Here is a 17864-nt window from a genome sequence, read left to right as displayed (position 1 = left end):
GAGAGATACAGAGAGAGAGAGATACAGAGAGAGAGAGATACAGATACAGATACAGAGAGAGAGAGATACAGATACAGAGAGAGATACAGAGAGAGAGAGAGATAGAGATACAGAGAGAGAGAGATACAGAGAGAGAGAGATACAGAGAGAGAGAGATACAGATACAGATACAGAGAGAGAGAGATACAGATACAGAGAGAGATACAGAGAGAGAGAGAGATAGAGATACAGATACAGAGAGAGAGAGATACAGATACAGAGAGAGAGAGATACAGATACAGATACAGAGAGAGAGAGATACAGAGAGAGAGAGAGAGATACAGAGAGAGAGAGAGATACAGATACAGATACAGAGAGAGAGAGATACAGATACAGAGAGAGATACAGAGAGAGAGAGATACAGAGAGAGAGAGATACAGAGAGAGAGAGATACAGAGAGAGATACAGAGAGAGATACAGAGGGGAGGGGGAAGAGAGAGATACAGAGGGGGAGGGGGAGAGAGAGATACAGAGGGGGAGAGAGAGATATACAGAGGGGGAGAGAGAGATGTACAGAGGGGGAGAGAGAGATACAGAGAGAGATACAGGGGGAAGAGAGATAGAGAGATACAGAGGGGGAGAGGGGGAGGGGGGGAGAGAGATAGAGAGAGAGAGAGATACAGAGAGAGATACAGAGGGGGAGGGGGAAGAGAGAGAGAGAGATACAGAGAGAGATACAGACGGGGGGAGGGGGAGAGATAGAGAGAGATACAGAGAGAGATACAGAGGGGAGGGGGAAGAGAGAGAGAGAGATACAGAGGGGGAGGGGGAAGAGATATAGAGAGAGAGATACAGAGGGGGAGGGGGAAGAGATATATATAGAGAGAGAGAGATACAGAGAGATATACAGAGGGGGAGGGGGAAGAGAGAGAGATACAGAGAGATATACAGAGGGGGAGGAGAGAGAGAGAGAGAGAGAGAGAGAGAGAGAGAGAGAGAGAGAGAGAGAGAGAGAGAGAGAGAGAGAGAGAGAGAGAGAGAGAGAGAGAGAGAGAGAGAGAGAGAGAGAGAGAGATACAGAGGGGGAGAGAGAGAGATACAGAGGGGAGGGGGAGAGAGATACAGAGGGGGAGAGAGAGATACAGAGGGGGGAGAGAGATACAGAGGGGGAGAGAGAGATATACAGAGAGAGATACAGGGGGAAGAGAGATAGAGAGATACAGAGGGGGAGAGGGGGAGGGGGAAGAGAGATAGAGAGAGAGAGAGATACAGAGAGAGATACAGAGGGGAGGGGGAAGAGAGATAGAGAGAGAGAGAGATACAGAGAGAGATACAGAGGGGGAGGGGGAAGAGAGAGAGAGAGATACAGAGAGAGATACAGACGGGGGGAGGGGGAGAGATAGAGAGAGATACAGAGAGAGATACAGAGGGGAGGGTGGAAGAGAGAGAGAGAGATACAGAGAGAGATACAGAGGGGGAGGGGGAAGAGAGAGAGAGAGATACAGAGAGAGATACAGAGGGGAGGGGGAAGAGAGAGAGAGAGATACAGAGAAAGATACAGACGGGGGGAGGGGGAAGAGAGATAGAGAGAGAGAGATACAGAGGGGGAGATAGAGAGAGAGAGATACAGAGGGAGATACAGAGGGGGAGGGGGAAGAGAGATAGAGAGATACAGAGGGGGGAGAGGGGGAAGAGAGGGGAAGAGAGATAGAGGGGGAGGGAAAGAGGGGGAAGAGAGAGAGGGATACAGAGAGAGATACAGAGAGAGAGAGACATACAGAGGGAGGGAGGGGGAAGAGAGAGAGAGAGATAAAGAGAGAGATGCAGAGGGGAGAGAGAGATACAGAGGGGGGAGAGGGGGAAGAGAGATAGAGGGGGAGGGAGCAATAAAGGGACAGATACAAAAAGAGAGAGATTGAGTGTGTGCTAGGGTGGGTGGGTCCAGTCTGACTTCCTCTCCTGCTCTCCGCCCCAACCAGATGCTGTGAGTAACGCCTCACCCCAGCTCCCCGAGCAGCAGCCAGATATCAGAGACTCCTCCACCACTTCTCTTCATCAGGCCACAGCCTCAACAGCACCTGCCTCTGGGGAGCAGCCAAAGAAACCTGGTAGGTGCTGGGTGGGGGAGGAAGGAGTTGTGAGGTTTGGACCGGAGCCAAGGGAGGATAGTACTAGGACCAGGGAGGGGTAGCGGGTCGTAGCGAGCTAACGGAGAGTGAGGGAGGTACAATGTGGTAACCCACAGACTCACCAATAGGGAGGTACAATGTGGTAACCCACAGACTCACCAATAGGAAGGTACAATGTGGTAACCCACAGACTCACCAATAGGAAGGTACAAAGTGGCAACCCACAGACTCACCAATAGGAAGGTACAATGTGGTAACCCACAGACTCACCAATAGGAAGGTACAATGTGGTAACCCACAGACTCACCAATAGGGAGGTACAATGTGGTAACCCACAGACTCACCAATAGGAAGGTACAAAGTGGCAACCCACAGACTCACCAATAGGAAGGTACAATGTGGTAACCCACAGACTCACCAATAGGAAGGTACAAAGTGGCAACCCACAGACTCACCAATAGGAAGGTACAAAGTGGTAACCCACAGACTCACCAATAGGAAGGTACAATGTGGTAACCCACAGACTCACCAATAGGAAGGTACAATGTGGTAACCCACAGACTCACCAATAGGAAGGTACAAAGTGGTAACCCACAGACTCACCAATAGGAAGGTACAAAGTGGTAACCCACAGACTCACCAATAGGAAGGTACAAAGTGGTAACCCACAGACTCACCAATAGGAAGGTACAAAGTGGTAACCCACAGACTCACCAATAGGAAGGTACAATGTGGTAACCCACAGACTCACCAATAGGAAGGTACAATGTGGTAACCCACAGACTCACCAATAGGAAGGTACAAAGTGGTAACCCACAGACTCACCAATAGGAAGGTACAAAGTGGTAACCCACAGACTCACCAATAGGAAGGTACAATGTGGTAACCCACAGACTCACCAATAGGAAGGTTACAAAGTGGTAACCCACAGACTCACCAATAGGAAGGTACAATGTGGTAACCCACAGACTCACCAATAGGAAGGTACAAAGTGGCAACCCACAGACTCACCAATAGGAAGGTACAAAGTGGTAACCCACAGACTCACCAATAAGGAGGTACAATGTGGTAACCCACAGACTCACCAATAGGAAGGTACAAAGTGGCAACCCACAGACTCACCAATAGGAAGGTACAAAGTGGTAACCCACAGACTCACCAATAGGAAGGTACAAAGTGGCAACCCACAGACTCACCAATAGGAAGGTACAAAGTGGTAACCCACAGACTCACCAATAGGAAGGTACAAAGTGGTAACCCACAGACTCACCAATAGGAAGGTACAAAGTGGTAACCCACAGACTCACCAATAGGAAGGTACAATGTGGTAACCCACAGACTCACCAATAGGAAGGTACAATGTGGTAACCCACAGACTCACCAATAGGAAGGTACAAAGTGGTAACCCACAGACTCACCAATAGGAAGGTACAAAGTGGTAACCCACAGACTCACCAATAGGAAGGTACAAAGTGGTAACCCACAGACTCACCAATAGGAAGGTACAATGTGGTAACCCACAGACTCACCAATAAGGAGGTACAATGTGGCAACCCACAGACTCACCAATAGGAAGGTACAAAGTGGTAACCCACAGACTCACCAATAGGAAGGTACAAAGTGGTAACCCACAGACTCACCAATAAGGAGGTACAATGTGGTAACCCACAGACTCACCAATAGGGAGGTACAATGTGGTAACCCACAGACTCACCAATAGGAAGGTACAATGTGGTAACCCACAGACTCACCAATAGGAAGGTACAAAGTGGTAACCCACAGACTCACCAATAGGAAGGTACAAAGTGGTAACCCACAGACTCACCAATAGGAAGGTACAATGTGGTAACCCACAGACTCACCAATAGGAAGGTACAAAGTGGCAACCCACAGACTCACCAATAGGAAGGTACAAAGTGGTAACCCACAGACTCACCAATAGGAAGGTACAAAGTGGCAACCCACAGACTCACCAATAGGAAGGTACAATGTGGTAACCCACAGACTCACCAATAGGAAGGTACAAAGTGGCAACCCACAGACTCACCAATAGGAAGGTACAAAGTGGTAACCCACAGACTCACCAATAGGAAGGTACAATGTGGTAACCCACAGACTCACCAATAGGAAGGTACAATGTGGTAACCCACAGACTCACCAATAGGAAGGTACAAAGTGGCAACCCACAGACTCACCAATAGGAAGGTACAATGTGGTAACCCACAGACTCACCAATAGGAAGGTACAAAGTGGTAACCCACTGACTCACCAATAGGAAGGTACAAAGTGGTAACCCACAGACTCACCAATAGGGAGGTACAATGTGGTAACCCACAGACTCACCAATAGGAAGGTACAATGTGGTAACCCACAGACTCACCAATAGGAAGGTACAAAGTGGTAACCCACAGACTCACCAATAAGGAGGTACAATGTGGTAACCCACAGACTCACCAATAGGAAGGTACAAAGTGGCAACCCACAGACTCACCAATAGGAAGGTACAAAGTGGTAACCCACAGACTCACCAATAGGAAGGTTACAAAGTGGTAACCCACAGACTCACCAATAGGAAGGTACAATGTGGTAACCCACAGACTCACCAATAGGAAGGTACAATGTGGCAACCCACAGACTCACCAATAGGAAGGTACAATGTGGTAACCCACAGACTCACCAATAGGAAGGTACAATGTGGCAACCCACAGACTCACCAATAGGAAGGTACAAAGTGGTAACCCACAGACTCACCAATAGGAAGGTACAATGTGGCAACCCACAGACTCACCAATAGGAAGGTACAAAGTGGTAACCCACAGACTCACCAATAGGAAGGTACAAAGTGGTAACCCACAGACTCACCAATAGGAAGGTACAATGTGGCAACCCACAGACTCACCAATAGGAAGGTACAAAGTGGTAACCCACAGACTCACCAATAGGAAGGTACAATGTGGTAACCCACAGACTCACCAATAGGAAGGTTACAAAGTGGTAACCCACAGACTCACCAATAGGAAGGTTACAAAGTGGTAACCCACAGACTCACCAATAGGAAGGTACAATGTGGTAACCCACAGACTCACCAATAGGAAGGTACAATGTGGCAACCCACAGACTCACCAATAGGAAGGTACAATGTGGTAACCCACAGACTCACCAATAGGAAGGTACAATGTGGCAACCCACAGACTCACCAATAGGAAGGTACAAAGTGGTAACCCACAGACTCACCAATAGGAAGGTACAATGTGGCAACCCACAGACTCACCAATAAGGAGGTACAATGTGGTAACCCACAGACTCACCAATAGGAAGGTACAAAGTGGTAACCCACAGACTCACCAATAAGGAGGTACAATGTGGCAACCCACAGACTCACCAATAGGAAGGTACAAAGTGGTAACCCACAGACTCACCAATAAGGAGGTACAATGTGGTAACCCACAGACTCACCAATAGGGAGGTACAATGTGGTAACCCACAGACTCACCAATAGGAAGGTACAAAGTGGCAACCCACAGACTCACCAATAGGAAGGTACAATGTGGTAACCCACAGACTCACCAATAGGAAGGTACAAAGTGGTAACCCACAGACTCACCAATAGGAAGGTACAATGTGGCAACCCACAGACTCACCAATAGTAAGGTACAATGTGGTAACCCACAGACTCACCAATAGGAAGGTACAATGTGGTAACCCACAGACTCACCAATAGGAAGGTACAATGTGGTAACCCACAGACTCACCAATAGGAAGGTACAATGTGGCTCAGTGATTCATGTTTCAATCTCATGTGAAAAATGTGAAAACAATGTCTGCTACTGATGCTACTGAGCCAGATGTCTGTGTGTCAGGGGAGAAGCTCCAGCTGGTATCTGATGCTACTGAGCCAGATGTCTGTGTGTCAGGGGAGAAGCTCCAGCTGGTATCTGATGCTACTGAGCCAGATGTCTGTGTGTCAGGGGAGAAGCTCCAGGTGGTATCTGATGTTACTGAGCCAGATGTCTGTGTGTCAGGGGAGAAGCTCCAGCTGGTATCTGATGTTACTGAGCCAGATGTCTGTGTGTCAGGGGAGAAGCTCCAGGTGGTATCTGATGTTACTGAGCCAGATGTCTGTGTGTCAGGGGAGAAGCTCCAGGTGGTATCTGATGCTACTGAGCCAGATGTCTGTGTGTCAGGGAGAAGCTCCAGGTGGTATCTGATACTACTGAGCCAGATGTCTGTGTGTCAGGGAGAAGCTCCAGGTGGTATCTGATGTTACTGAGCCAGATGTCTGTGTGTCAGGGGAGAAGCTCCAGGTGGTATCTGATGCTACTGAGCCAGATGTCTGTGTGTCAGGGGAGAAGCTCCAGGTGGTATCTGATACTACTGAGCCAGATGTCTGTGTGTCAGGGGAGAAGCTCCAGGTGGTATCTGATACTACTGAGCCAGATGTCTGTGTGTCAGGGGAGAAGCTCCAGGTGGTAACTGATGCTACTGAGCCAGATGTCTGTGTGTCAGGGAGAAGCTCCAGGTGGTATCTGATGTTACTGAGCCAGATGTCTGTGTGTCAGGGAGAAGCTCCAGGTGGTATCTGATGCTACTGAGCCAGATGTCTGTGTGTCAGGGGAGAAGCTCCAGGTGGTATCTGATACTACTGAGCCAGATGTCTGTGTGTCAGGGAGAAGCTCCAGGTGGTATCTGATGCTACTGAGCCAGATGTCTGTGTGTCAGGGGAGAAGCTCCAGGTGGTATCTGATGCTACTGAGCCAGATGTCTATGTGTCAGGGGAGAAGCTCCAGGTGGTATCTGATGCTACTGAGCCAGATGTCTATGTGTCAGGGGAGAAGCTCCAGGTGGTATCTGATGCTACTGAGCCAGATGTCTGTGTGTCAGGGGAGAAGCTCCAGCTGGTATCTGATGCTACTGAGCCAGATGTCTGTGTGTCAGGGGAGAAGCTCCAGCTGGTATCTGATGCTACTGAGCCAGATGTCTGTGTGTCAGGGAGAAGCTCCAGCTGGTATCTGATGCTACTGAGCCAGATGTCTGTGTGTCAGGGAGAAGCTCCAGGTGGTATCTGATGCTACTGAGCCAGATGTCTGTGTGTCAGGGGAGAAGCTCCAGGTGGTATCTGATGCTACTGAGCCAGATGTCTGTGTGTCAGGGAGAAGCTCCAGGTGGTATCTGATGCTACTGAGCCAGATGTCTGTGTGTCAGGGGAGAAGCTCCAGCTGGTATCAGATGCTACTGAACCAGATGTCTGTGTGTCAGGGGAGAAGCTCCAGCTGGTATCTGATGCTACTGAGCCAGATGTCTGTGTGTCAGGGGAGAAGCTCCAGCTGGTATCTGATGCTACTGAGCCAGATGTCTATGTGTCAGGGGAGAAGCTCCAGGTGGTATCTGATGCTACTGAACCAGATGTCTGTGTGTCAGGGGAGAAGCTCCAGCTGGTATCTGATGCTACTGAACCAGATGTCTGTGTGTCAGGGGAGAAGCTCCAGGTGGTATCTGATGCTACTGAACCAGATGTCTGTGTGTCAGGGGAGAAGCTCCAGCTGGTATCTGATGCTACTGAGCCAGATGTCTGTGTGTCAGGGGAGAAGCTCCAGGTGGTATCTGATGCTACTGAGCCAGATGTCTGTGTGTCAGGGGAGAAGCTCCAGGTGGTATCTGATGCTACTGAGCCAGATGTCTGTGTGTCAGGGGAGAAGCTCCAGCTGGTATCTGATGTTACTGAGCCAGATGTCTGTGTGTCAGGGGAGAAGCTGCAGGTGGTATATGATGCTACTGAACCAGATGTCTGTGTATCAGGGGAGAAGCTCCAGGTGGTATCTGATGTTACTGAGCCAGATGTCTGTGTATCAGGGAGAAGCTCCAGGTGGTATCTGATGCTACTGAGCCAGATGTCTGTGTGTCAGGGGAGAAGCTGCAGGTGGTATATGATGCTACTGAACCAGATGTCTGTGTATCAGGGGAGAAGCTCCAGGTGGTATCTGATACTACTGAGCCAGATGTCTGTGTGTCAGGGAGAAGCTCCAGGTGGTATCTGATGCTACTGAGCCAGATGTCTGTGTGTCAGGGAGAAGCTCCAGCTGGTATCTGATGCTACTGAGCCAGATGTCTATGGGTCAGGGAGAAGCTCCAGGTGGTATCTGATGCTACTGAGCCAGATGTCTGTGTATCAGGGGAGAAGCTCCAGCTGGTATCTGATGCTACTGAGCCAGATGTCTATGGGTCAGGGGAGAAGCTCCAGGTGGTATCTGATGCTACTGAGCCAGATGTCTGTGTGTCAGGGGAGAAGCTCCAGCTGGTATCAGATGCTACTGAACCAGATGTCTGTGTGTCAGGGAGAAGCTGCAGGTGGTATATGATGCTACTGAACCAGATGTCTGTGTGTCAGGGGAGAAGCTCCAGCTGGTATCTGATTTTAACCTGTCTTTTAAAAAGCCGGTGAAAAAGGCAACTCAAATGACCAAATTCAACCTCGCTAGTTTTCCGATTTATACAAAATTGTTTGACTCCAGAGGTAGCAAAGCTGTACTTCAAATCTATGATACTCCCCCACTTAAACATACTGCTTGACGAGTTGGGCCCAGCTTGCTGTACAACATCACAACCTATTCAGTCTGTCTACAAACAGCCTCTCAAAGTGCTTGATAGGAATCCCAATAGCCATCATCACTGTTACATCCTCAGAAATCATGTACAATACACCGACGCATGTCTTGTATTCAAGATCCTAAACGGCCTGGCTCCTCCCCCTCCACTCAGTACTTCTGTTAAACAGAAAACCCAGACATATGGCAGCAGATCCACAAGGTCTGCCATGAGAGGTGACTGTATAGTTCCCTTAAGGAAAAGCACCTTTAGTAAATCCACTTTCTCTGTGAGAGCTTCCCATGTCTGGAATACACTGCCATCAGACACACATAACTGCACCACCGATCACACTTTCACAAAAAAAACAAAGACATGGCGAAAGGTCAATCAGACTCATGAACATGGTCCCTAGCTGTGTGTTTTCGCTTTCCATGTTGCCTGTTGTCTGTAGCTGGTGAGGTGTGGAAACAATGGTGTTTTTTGTTCTATGTGTCTATGTCTGCGTGCTACGTGTCTCTTGTTCTATGTGGCTCTGTCTGCGTGCTACGTGTCTCTTGTTCTACGTGTCTCTTGTTCTACGTGTCTCTTGTTCTATGTTGTTCTGTCTGCGTGCTACGTGTCTCTTGTTCTACGTGTCTCTTGTTCTATGTTGTTCTGTCTGCGTGCTACGTGTCTCTTGTTCTATGTGTCTCTGTCTGCGTGCTACGTGTCTCTTGTTCTATGTTGTTCTGTCTGCGTGCTACGTGTCTCTTGTTCTATGTGGCTCTGTCTGCGTGCTACGTGTCTCTGTCTGCGTGCTACGTGTCTCTGTCTGCGTGCTACGTGTCTCTTGTTCTATGTGTCTCTGTCTGCGTGCTACGTGTCTCTTGTTCTATGTTGTTCTGTCTGCGTGCTACGTGTCTCTTGTTCTATGTTTCTCTGTCTGCGTGCTACGTGTTTCTGTCTGCGTGCTACGTGTCTCTTGTTCTATGTGTCTCTGTCTGCGTGCTACGTGTCTCTAGGATCTATGTGTCTCTGTCTGCGTGCTACGTGTCTCTTGTTCTATGTGTCTCTGTCTGCGTGCTGCGTGTCTCTTGTTCTATGTGTCTCTGTCTGCGTGCTGCGTGTCTCTTGTTCTACGTGTCTCTTGTTCTATGTGTCTCTGTCTGCGTGCTACGTGTCTCTTGTTCTATGTGTCTCTGTCTGCGTGCTACGTGTCTCTTGTTCTACGTGTCTCTTGTTCTATGTGTCTCTGTCTGCGTGCTACGTGTTTCTGTCTGCGTGCTACGTGTCTCTTGTTCTATGTGTCTCTGTCTGTGCTCACTACTCATGGTCTGTCTGTATTGTTATTGTAATGGCTAAAATCAGCACTTTTACTGAAACGTTGATTCACTGTCCCTGTGAAAATATAAATAAACTCAGAACACTGATCAGTTCAACATATTAACACTGGAGCTGGGTCCTGGGACTGGGTCCTGGGACTGGGCTCTGGGACTGGGCTCTGGGACTGGGTCCTGGGACTGGGTCCTCTGGGACTGGGTCCTGGGCTGGGTCCTGGAGCTAGGTCCTGGGACTGGGTCCTGGGACTGGGTCCTGGGACTGGGCTCTGGGACTGGGTCCTGGGACTGGGTCCTGGAGCTGGGTCCTGGAACTGGGTCCTGGGACTGGGTCCTGGGACTGGGTCCTGGGACTGGGTCCTGGGACTGGGTCCTGGGACTGGGTCCTGGGACTGGGACTGGGTCCTGGATCTGGGTCCTGGAGCTGGGTCCTGGGACTGGGTCCTGGGTCTGGGTCCTGGGACTGGGTCCTGGATCTGGGTCCTGGATCTGGGTCCTGGGACTGGGTCCTGGATCTGGGTCCTGGGACTGGGTCCTGGGACTGGGTCCCGGAGCTGGGTCCCGGATCTGGGTCCTGGGACTGGGTCCTGGAGCTGCGTCCTGGGACTGGGTCCTGGGACTGGGTCCTGGGACTAGTATTAGTACATCAGTCTCTCCTGTTTTTCCCAGCGGTGGTCTGGTTGTTAAACTAATACCGTTCAGCTGAGTTATTCTGGAAGGAAATAGAGTAGCTTCCCATCACTCTCTCACTTGAGTATCTTACCTAGTTATTTACAGATCTCACTATGTGTGTGTTTTCTGTACCTGTTCGCTCCTCTCCCTGTAGGCAGACGCTCCCCAACCCCTGGCTATTTCTGATTTAGCGCACCCTGCCCGCACAACCCCATGTGGAATTCCTTCGTCTCTGGCAGCGTTTGGAACTGCCCATCTGAGGTCAAGAACTCCAAGTTCATCCTATCCTACGCTGCCCTTCAGTTCCTTGACTTTTTGGCCCTGACGGAGGCTTGGAACAACTCAGAAAATACTGCTACTCAAGCTGCTCTCTCTTCATCTGACTACTTTTTATATCATAATCCGAGAGCATCTGGTCATCGCTCTGGTGGCACATTGATACACATTTTTCCTGAGTGAAGATTTTCTGTTTTTTTTTTCCTCTTGCCTGTCCATCTCCTCATTTCAATTCCATTCTATCACTGTCACTTGTCCACTCAAGCTTAACATTATTGTCATATATCGCCCACCAGAAGCCCTTGGAGAGTTCATCCAATGAGCTCCACACCTTGGAGAGTTTATCCAATGAGCTTGACACTTTGATAAACTCACTTCCTGACGATGGCTCACCGCTGTTCGTACTTGGTGACTTCAACCTCCCGACATCGCCTTCGATTGATTTATTTTCCCAGTCGCCTCCCACTCACAAGGCAGACAATACAGTTGAACTCATCTTTACTCGAGGCTGTTTGCCTACTCCCCTGCTCCATGGCTGAGTGACTCATTGCGAGCTTACAGAACTGTGCTGCGGGCAGCTGAGTGTAAATGGAGGAAAACTAAACATCCGGAGGACAAATCACACTTCCTCTCCCTCCTCTCTACTTTCTCTTCCTCTGGGTCCGCTGCTAAAGCCACTTTTATCACTCTAAATTTCAAGCTTCTGCCTCTAACCCTAGGAAACTCTTTTCTGCCTTCTCCTCCTTCCTTAATCCTTCTCCCCCTCCCTCCTCCCCCTCCTCCCTCCTCCCCCTCCTCCGTCCTCCCCCTCCTCCCCCTCCCTCCTCCCTCCTCCCTCCTCCTCCCTCTCTGTGGATGACTTTGTCAACCACTTTGACAAGAAGGTCGACGACATCTGTTCCTCATTCACTCAGCCTATTGAGTCCACTGGTCTCATTCACTCAGCCTATTGAGTCCACTGGTCTCATTCACTCAGCCTATTGAGTCCACTGGTCCCACTCATTCACTCAGCCTATTGAGTCCACTGGTCTCATTCACTCAGCCTATTGAGTCCACTGGTCCCACTCATTCACTCAGCCTATTGAGTCCACTGGTCCCACTCATTCACTCAGCCTATTGAGTCCACTGGTCCCACTCATTCACTCAGCCTATTGAGTCCACTGGTCCCACTCATTCACTCAGCCTATTGAGTCCACTGGTCCCCCTCATTCACTCAGCCTATTGAGTCTACTGGTCCCACTCATTCACTCAGCCTATTGAGTCCACTGGTCCCACTCATTCACTCAGCCTATTGAGTCCACTGGTCCCACTCATTCACTCAGCCTATTGAGTCCACTGGTCCCACTCATTCACTCAGCCTATTGAGTCCACTGGTCTCATTCACTCAGCCTATTGAGTCCACTGGTCCCACTCATTCACTCAGCCTATTGAGTCCACTGGTCTCATTCACTCAGCCTATTGAGTCCACTGGTCCCACTCATTCACTCAGCCTATTGAGTCCACTGGTCTCATTCACTCAGCCTATTGAGTCCACTGGTCCCACTCATTCACTCAGCCTATTGAGTCCACTGGTCCCACTCATTCACTCAGCCTATTGAGTCCACTGGTCTCATTCACTCAGCCTATTGAGTCCACTGGTCCCACTCATTCACTCAGCCTATTGAGTCCACTGGTCTCATTCACTCAGCCTATTGAGTCCACTGGTCCCACTCATTCACTCAGCCTATTGAGTCCACTGGTCCCACTCATTCACTCCAGCCTATTGAGTCCACTGGTCCCACTCACTCAGCCTATTGAGTCCACTGGTCTCATTCACTCAGCCTATTGAGTCCACTGGTCCCACTCATTCACTCAGCCTATTGAGTCCTCTGGTCCCACTCATTCACTCAGCCTATTGAGTCCTCTGGTCCCACTCATTCACTCCAGCCTATTGAGTCCACTGGTCCCACTCATTCACTCAGCCTATTGAGTCCTCTGGTCCCACTCATTCACTCAGCCTATTGAGTCCACTGGTCCCACTCATTCACTCAGCCTATTGAGTCCACTGGTCCCACTCATTCACTCAGCCTATTGAGTCCACTGGTCCCACTCATTCACTCAGCCTATTGAGTCCACTGGTCTCACTCATTCACTCAGCCTATTGAGTCCACTGGTCCCACTCATTCACTCAGCCTATTGAGTCCACTGGTCCCACTCATTCACTCAGCCTATTGAGTCCACTGGTCTCACTCATTCACTCAGCCTATTGAGTCCACTGGTCCCACTCATTCACTCAGCCTATTGAGTCCACTGGTCCCACTCATTCACTCAGCCTATTGAGTCCACTGGTCCCACTCATTCACTCAGCCTATTGAGTCCACTGGTCCCACTCATTCACTCAGCCTATTGAGTCCACTGGTCTCATTCACTCAGCCTATTGAGTCCACTGGTCTCATTCACTCAGCCTATTGAGTCCACTGGTCCCACTCATTCACTCAGCCTATTGAGTCCACTGGTCCCACTCATTCACTCAGCCTATTGAGTCCACTGGTCCCACTCATTCACTCAGCCTATTGAGTCCACTGGTCCCACTCATTCACTCAGCATATTGAGTCCACTGGTCCCACTCAGCCTATTGAGTCCACTGGTCCCACTCAGCCTATTGAGTCCACTGGTCCCACTCATTCACTCAGCCTATTGAGTCCACTGGTCTCATTCACTCAGCCTATTGAGTCCACTGGTCCCAGTCATTCACTCAGCCTATTGAGTCCACTGGTCTCACTCATTCACTCAGCCTATTGAGTCCACTGGTCCCACTCATTCACTCAGCCTATTGAGTCCACTGGTCCCACTCATTCACTCAGCCTATTGAGTCCACTGGTCCCACGCACACAGAATTATCTAACACCTCTTACTCCAGATGAAATCCTTTGACTAGTGAGGTCCAGCTGCCCAACAACCCACTCGAATCCAACACCTCCTCCCTTCTCCAGATCAACTCTGGAGACCTTCTGCCATTCCTCACTTCCCTCATCAACTCATCCCTAACTATTTGCTGCGTCCCCTCTGACTTCAAAATGGCAGAGTCGCTCCCCTCCTCAAGAAACCAGCACTCGACTCATCTAACGTCAAAAACTTTAGTCCTGTATCCCTTCATTCTTTTCTTTCCAATACACTTGAATGTGCTGGGTCTGATCAACTCTCTCGCTATCTCTCTCAGAATGGTCTTCTTGACCCTAACCAGTCAGGCTTCAAGACGGGTCACTCAACAGAGACTGCTCTTCTCTGTGTCACAGAGGCTCTCTGCACTGCCAAAGCTGACTCTATCTCTCCTCTGTTCTCATCCTCCTAGATCTATACGCTGCTTTCGACACCGTGATCCATCAGATCCTCCTCTCCACTCACTCAGGGCTGGGTGTCTCAGGCTCCATCAGATCCTCCTCTCCACTCACTCAGGGCTGGGTGTCTCAGGCTCCATCAGATCCTCCTCTCCACTCTCTCAGGGCTGGGTGTCTCAGGCTCCATCAGATCCTCCTCTCCACTCACTCAGGGCTGGGTGTCTCAGGCTCCATCAGATCCTCCTCTCCACTCTCTCAGGGCTGGGTGTCTCAGGCTCCATCAGATCCTCCTCTCCACTCTCTCAGGGCTGGGTGTCTCAGGCTCCATCAGATCCTCCTCTCCACTCTCTCAGGGCTGGGTGTCTCAGGCTCCATCAGATCCTCCTCTCCACTCACTCAGGGCTGGGTGTCTCAGGCTCCATCAGATCCTCCTCTCCACTCACTCAGGGCTGGGCGTCTCAGGCTCCATCAGATCCTCCTCTCCACTCTCTCAGGGCTGGGTGTCTCAGGCTCCATCAGATCCTCCTCTCCACTCACTCAGGGCTGGGCGTCTCAGGCTCTATCAGATCCTCCTCTCCACTCTCTCAGGGCTGGGTGTCTCAGGCTCCATCAGATCCTCCTCTCCACTCTCTCAGGGCTGGGTGTCTCAGGCTCCATCAGATCCTCCTCTCCACTCTCTCAGGGCTGGGTGTCTCAGGCTCCATCAGATCTGTCACCCAGAGATGTACTATAATGGTAACATGATATCTTCTTTCTCTCCCTCCCCCTCCCTCCGTTCGTCCGTCCGTCCACCTGTCTGTCTGATATCTTCTTTCTCTCCCTCCCTCCCTCTCTCCGTCCATCTGTCCGTCCGTCCGTCCGTCCACCTGTCTGTCTGTCTTTTATCCAGCGATGTACGCCATGGAGATCAATGTGGAGAAGGACAGAAAGACAGGGGACACCAGGATCCTGTCAGCGTCTTCCGTCAGCCCTGACGAAGTGCCTGACTGCGGGGTCAAGGTTTTCGACGACGGCCGGAATGTTGTCTACGAGGTCCGCTCGGGGGGGTCCTCTACCCTGGACAACGGGGTTCACCACTGGAGCTCCCAACAGGTGGATGAGCTGATGAAGCGGGTCGGGGCGACCACCGGCTGTGCTCAGGGAGAGGCTAAGGTCACTGTCAACCCCACTGACGCTGATGACCCCAAAACCTCCCCCAGGTCCATTTACCACTCCGCTGACCTCCCTACCAACTACACCCCCTACACTACCCCCCCAGCTGTCCCTAGCTCTGCCACCACGGCCCACAAGATGCCCCAGCCCCACGCTCCAAGCTCCCCCATCACCACCCAGCCTCCACCCTGCCGGGAGGTGATATACGGGGGTGAGGTGACGGAGGCTCCCCAGGCTACGGCAGAGAAGCCGATCACGATGATCTTCATGGGCAATCATAATGTAGACGACCAGGATGAGGCCAAGAGGCTGCTGGGATTCGACGGCAGCATCAAGGCTGAGATCGTCCTGATCGATGAGGACGATGAGAAGTCGCTACGGGAGAAAACGGTGACAGACGGTTACTCCACCATGGACGGCAACGCCGCCGACCTGGTGTCCGGCTCCCGGCCGCTCAGTGACACAACCGAACTGTCGTCGGAGGAAGGACGAGAGCTCTGCCACAGCCACCAAGGAACTCCCTCCCCAGCAGGTATAGAGAAGAAAGAGCGCTGCCACTGCTGTACTATCATGTGACCTCATTACTTTAACTACACTTCCCACAACTCTCTGTTACTCTTGGGACTGCAGGGAGGGAGGAGCTCATTGGTTAATCAAGGCTCTGATCTCCCTCCTCCCTAAACCCTCCTCCTCCCCCTCCTATTCCTCCTCACGGCTACTAACAGAACCTACCCTCTGACGCCTGGAACTTGGCTGCATTGACATCATTCTTTTTAACTCTGACCTTTGACCCACCTTTGTGAGCCTGTGTCTGACCTTTATCCTGATGATGCCCCCAGGAATGTAAAGGCACTCTGTCACTCCCTTCAATAGGACAACGGTGGAAGTTGAAGTTGCCCCGAATAAAGGGTCAGTTTTAGATTTTTACGACTACAGATGAAGGTCAGGATTGGATGAGGGGAAGCTGATCCTAGATCTGTACCTAGAGGAAACTTTACCCCAGAGCAAGGACAACACACCACCATTCCAACCAGAGCAGCACAGTGTTTGGGAAGGGTTGGGCTTGCCACTAGTTTCATTGTATTCACATTACATTTGGTCTATAAGAAATAGGTTATAACACAATCCTTTAAAACCTGACCAAGGAATGTTTGGTGTTAAAGACCTGGATCAGATGACTCTCTATCTGGCACTCCTAAAAACAACAGAAAGTAGACCTGCACATACAGAGATATAGTATGTTACAGTATAGGTTGATATCCACACCCATCTGTCTAGTTGCCTCATTCAAGCAAAGACTGACTGGATGGATATCCCCCAGACTAGGGGCCCATCCCAAACTGCACCTTATTCCCTATGTAACACAGTGCTTTTGACCAGAGCCTTGAGGGTAGAGAGGCCCTGCCCTTGATACAACACCAAATATGTTTTATGTGAGGATTTGTGTAAGACTTAGTGCACTTTATAGGGAATAGGGCTCTGGTCAAAAGTAGTGCACTATATAGGGAATAGGGCCCTGGTCTAAAGTAGTGCACTACAGAGGGAATAGGGTGCCATTTGGGATATATCCTGAGAAGGGCATTACTTACGATCTTCTGTCTGTACTGTAAGAAACATGAACAGTTATCATAATTAACGATAGGCACTGTACATAAGCTCCTCATCCGAATCATGACAGAGTATAGGAGGGAACTACCAGAGTACAGAGGGAACTACCAGAGTACAGAGGGAACTACCATGGTATCAGAGTATAGGAGGGAACTACCAGGGTATCAGAGTATAGGAGGGAACTACCAGGGTATCAGAGTATAGGAGGGAACTACCAGAGTATAGGAGGGAACTACCAGAGTATCAGAGTATAGGAGGGAACTACCAGAGTACAGAGGGAACTACCAGAGTACAGGATGGAACTACCATGGTATCAGAGTATAGGAGGGAACTACCAGGGTATCAGAGTATAGGAGGGAACTACCAGAGTATAGGAGGGAACTACCAGGGTATCAGAGTATAGGGGGGAACTACCGGAGTACAGAGGGAACTACCAGAGTATAGGAGGGAACTACCAGGGTATAGGAGGGAACTACCAGGGTATCAGAGTATAGGGGGGAACTACCAGAGTACAGAGGGAACTACCAGAGTATAGGAGGGAACTACCAGAGTATCAGAGTACAGGAGGGAACTACCAGAGTACAGAGGGAACTACCAGAGTACAGAGGGAACTACCAGAGTACAGAGGGAACTACCAGAGTACAGGAAGGAACTACCAGAGTATAGGGGGGACTACCAGAGTATAGGAGGGAACTACCAGAGTATCAGAGTAGAGGAGGGAACTACCAGAGTATCAGAGTACAGGAGGGAACTACCAGAGTATCAGAGTACAGGAGGGAACTACCAGAGTACAGGAGGGAACTACCAGAGTACAGGAGGGAACTACCAGA

At 50.3% G+C, this 17864-nt stretch overlaps 1 protein-coding gene across 1 annotated transcript; it reads left to right on the top strand.

Moving 5' to 3' along the window:
• Positions 1–1930: 1930 nt before the first annotated feature.
• LOC118382662 (paralemmin-2-like) lies at positions 1931–16002 on the top strand. Its single transcript, XM_052510138.1, has 2 exons — positions 1931–2087; positions 15164–16002. Exon 2 carries the CDS (start codon positions 15166–15168, stop codon positions 16000–16002), a length of 837 nt encoding a protein of 278 aa, XP_052366098.1. The 5' UTR covers positions 1931–2087; positions 15164–15165.
• The last annotated feature ends 1862 nt before the right edge of the window (positions 16003–17864 follow it).

The sequence above is a fragment of the Oncorhynchus keta genome, unplaced genomic scaffold (genome assembly GCF_023373465.1).
Source record: "Oncorhynchus keta strain PuntledgeMale-10-30-2019 unplaced genomic scaffold, Oket_V2 Un_contig_5400_pilon_pilon, whole genome shotgun sequence".
Classification (NCBI taxonomy): domain Eukaryota; kingdom Metazoa; phylum Chordata; class Actinopteri; order Salmoniformes; family Salmonidae; genus Oncorhynchus; species Oncorhynchus keta.
Note: the sequence above shows the minus strand (reverse complement) of the source record. Positions and strands in the feature narration are given on the sequence as shown.

Coding starts and splice junctions, on each gene's coding strand:
- LOC118382662 (XM_052510138.1), top strand. CDS start 15,166: ATGTACGCCATGGAGATCAATGTGGAGAAGGACAGAAAGACAGGGGAC.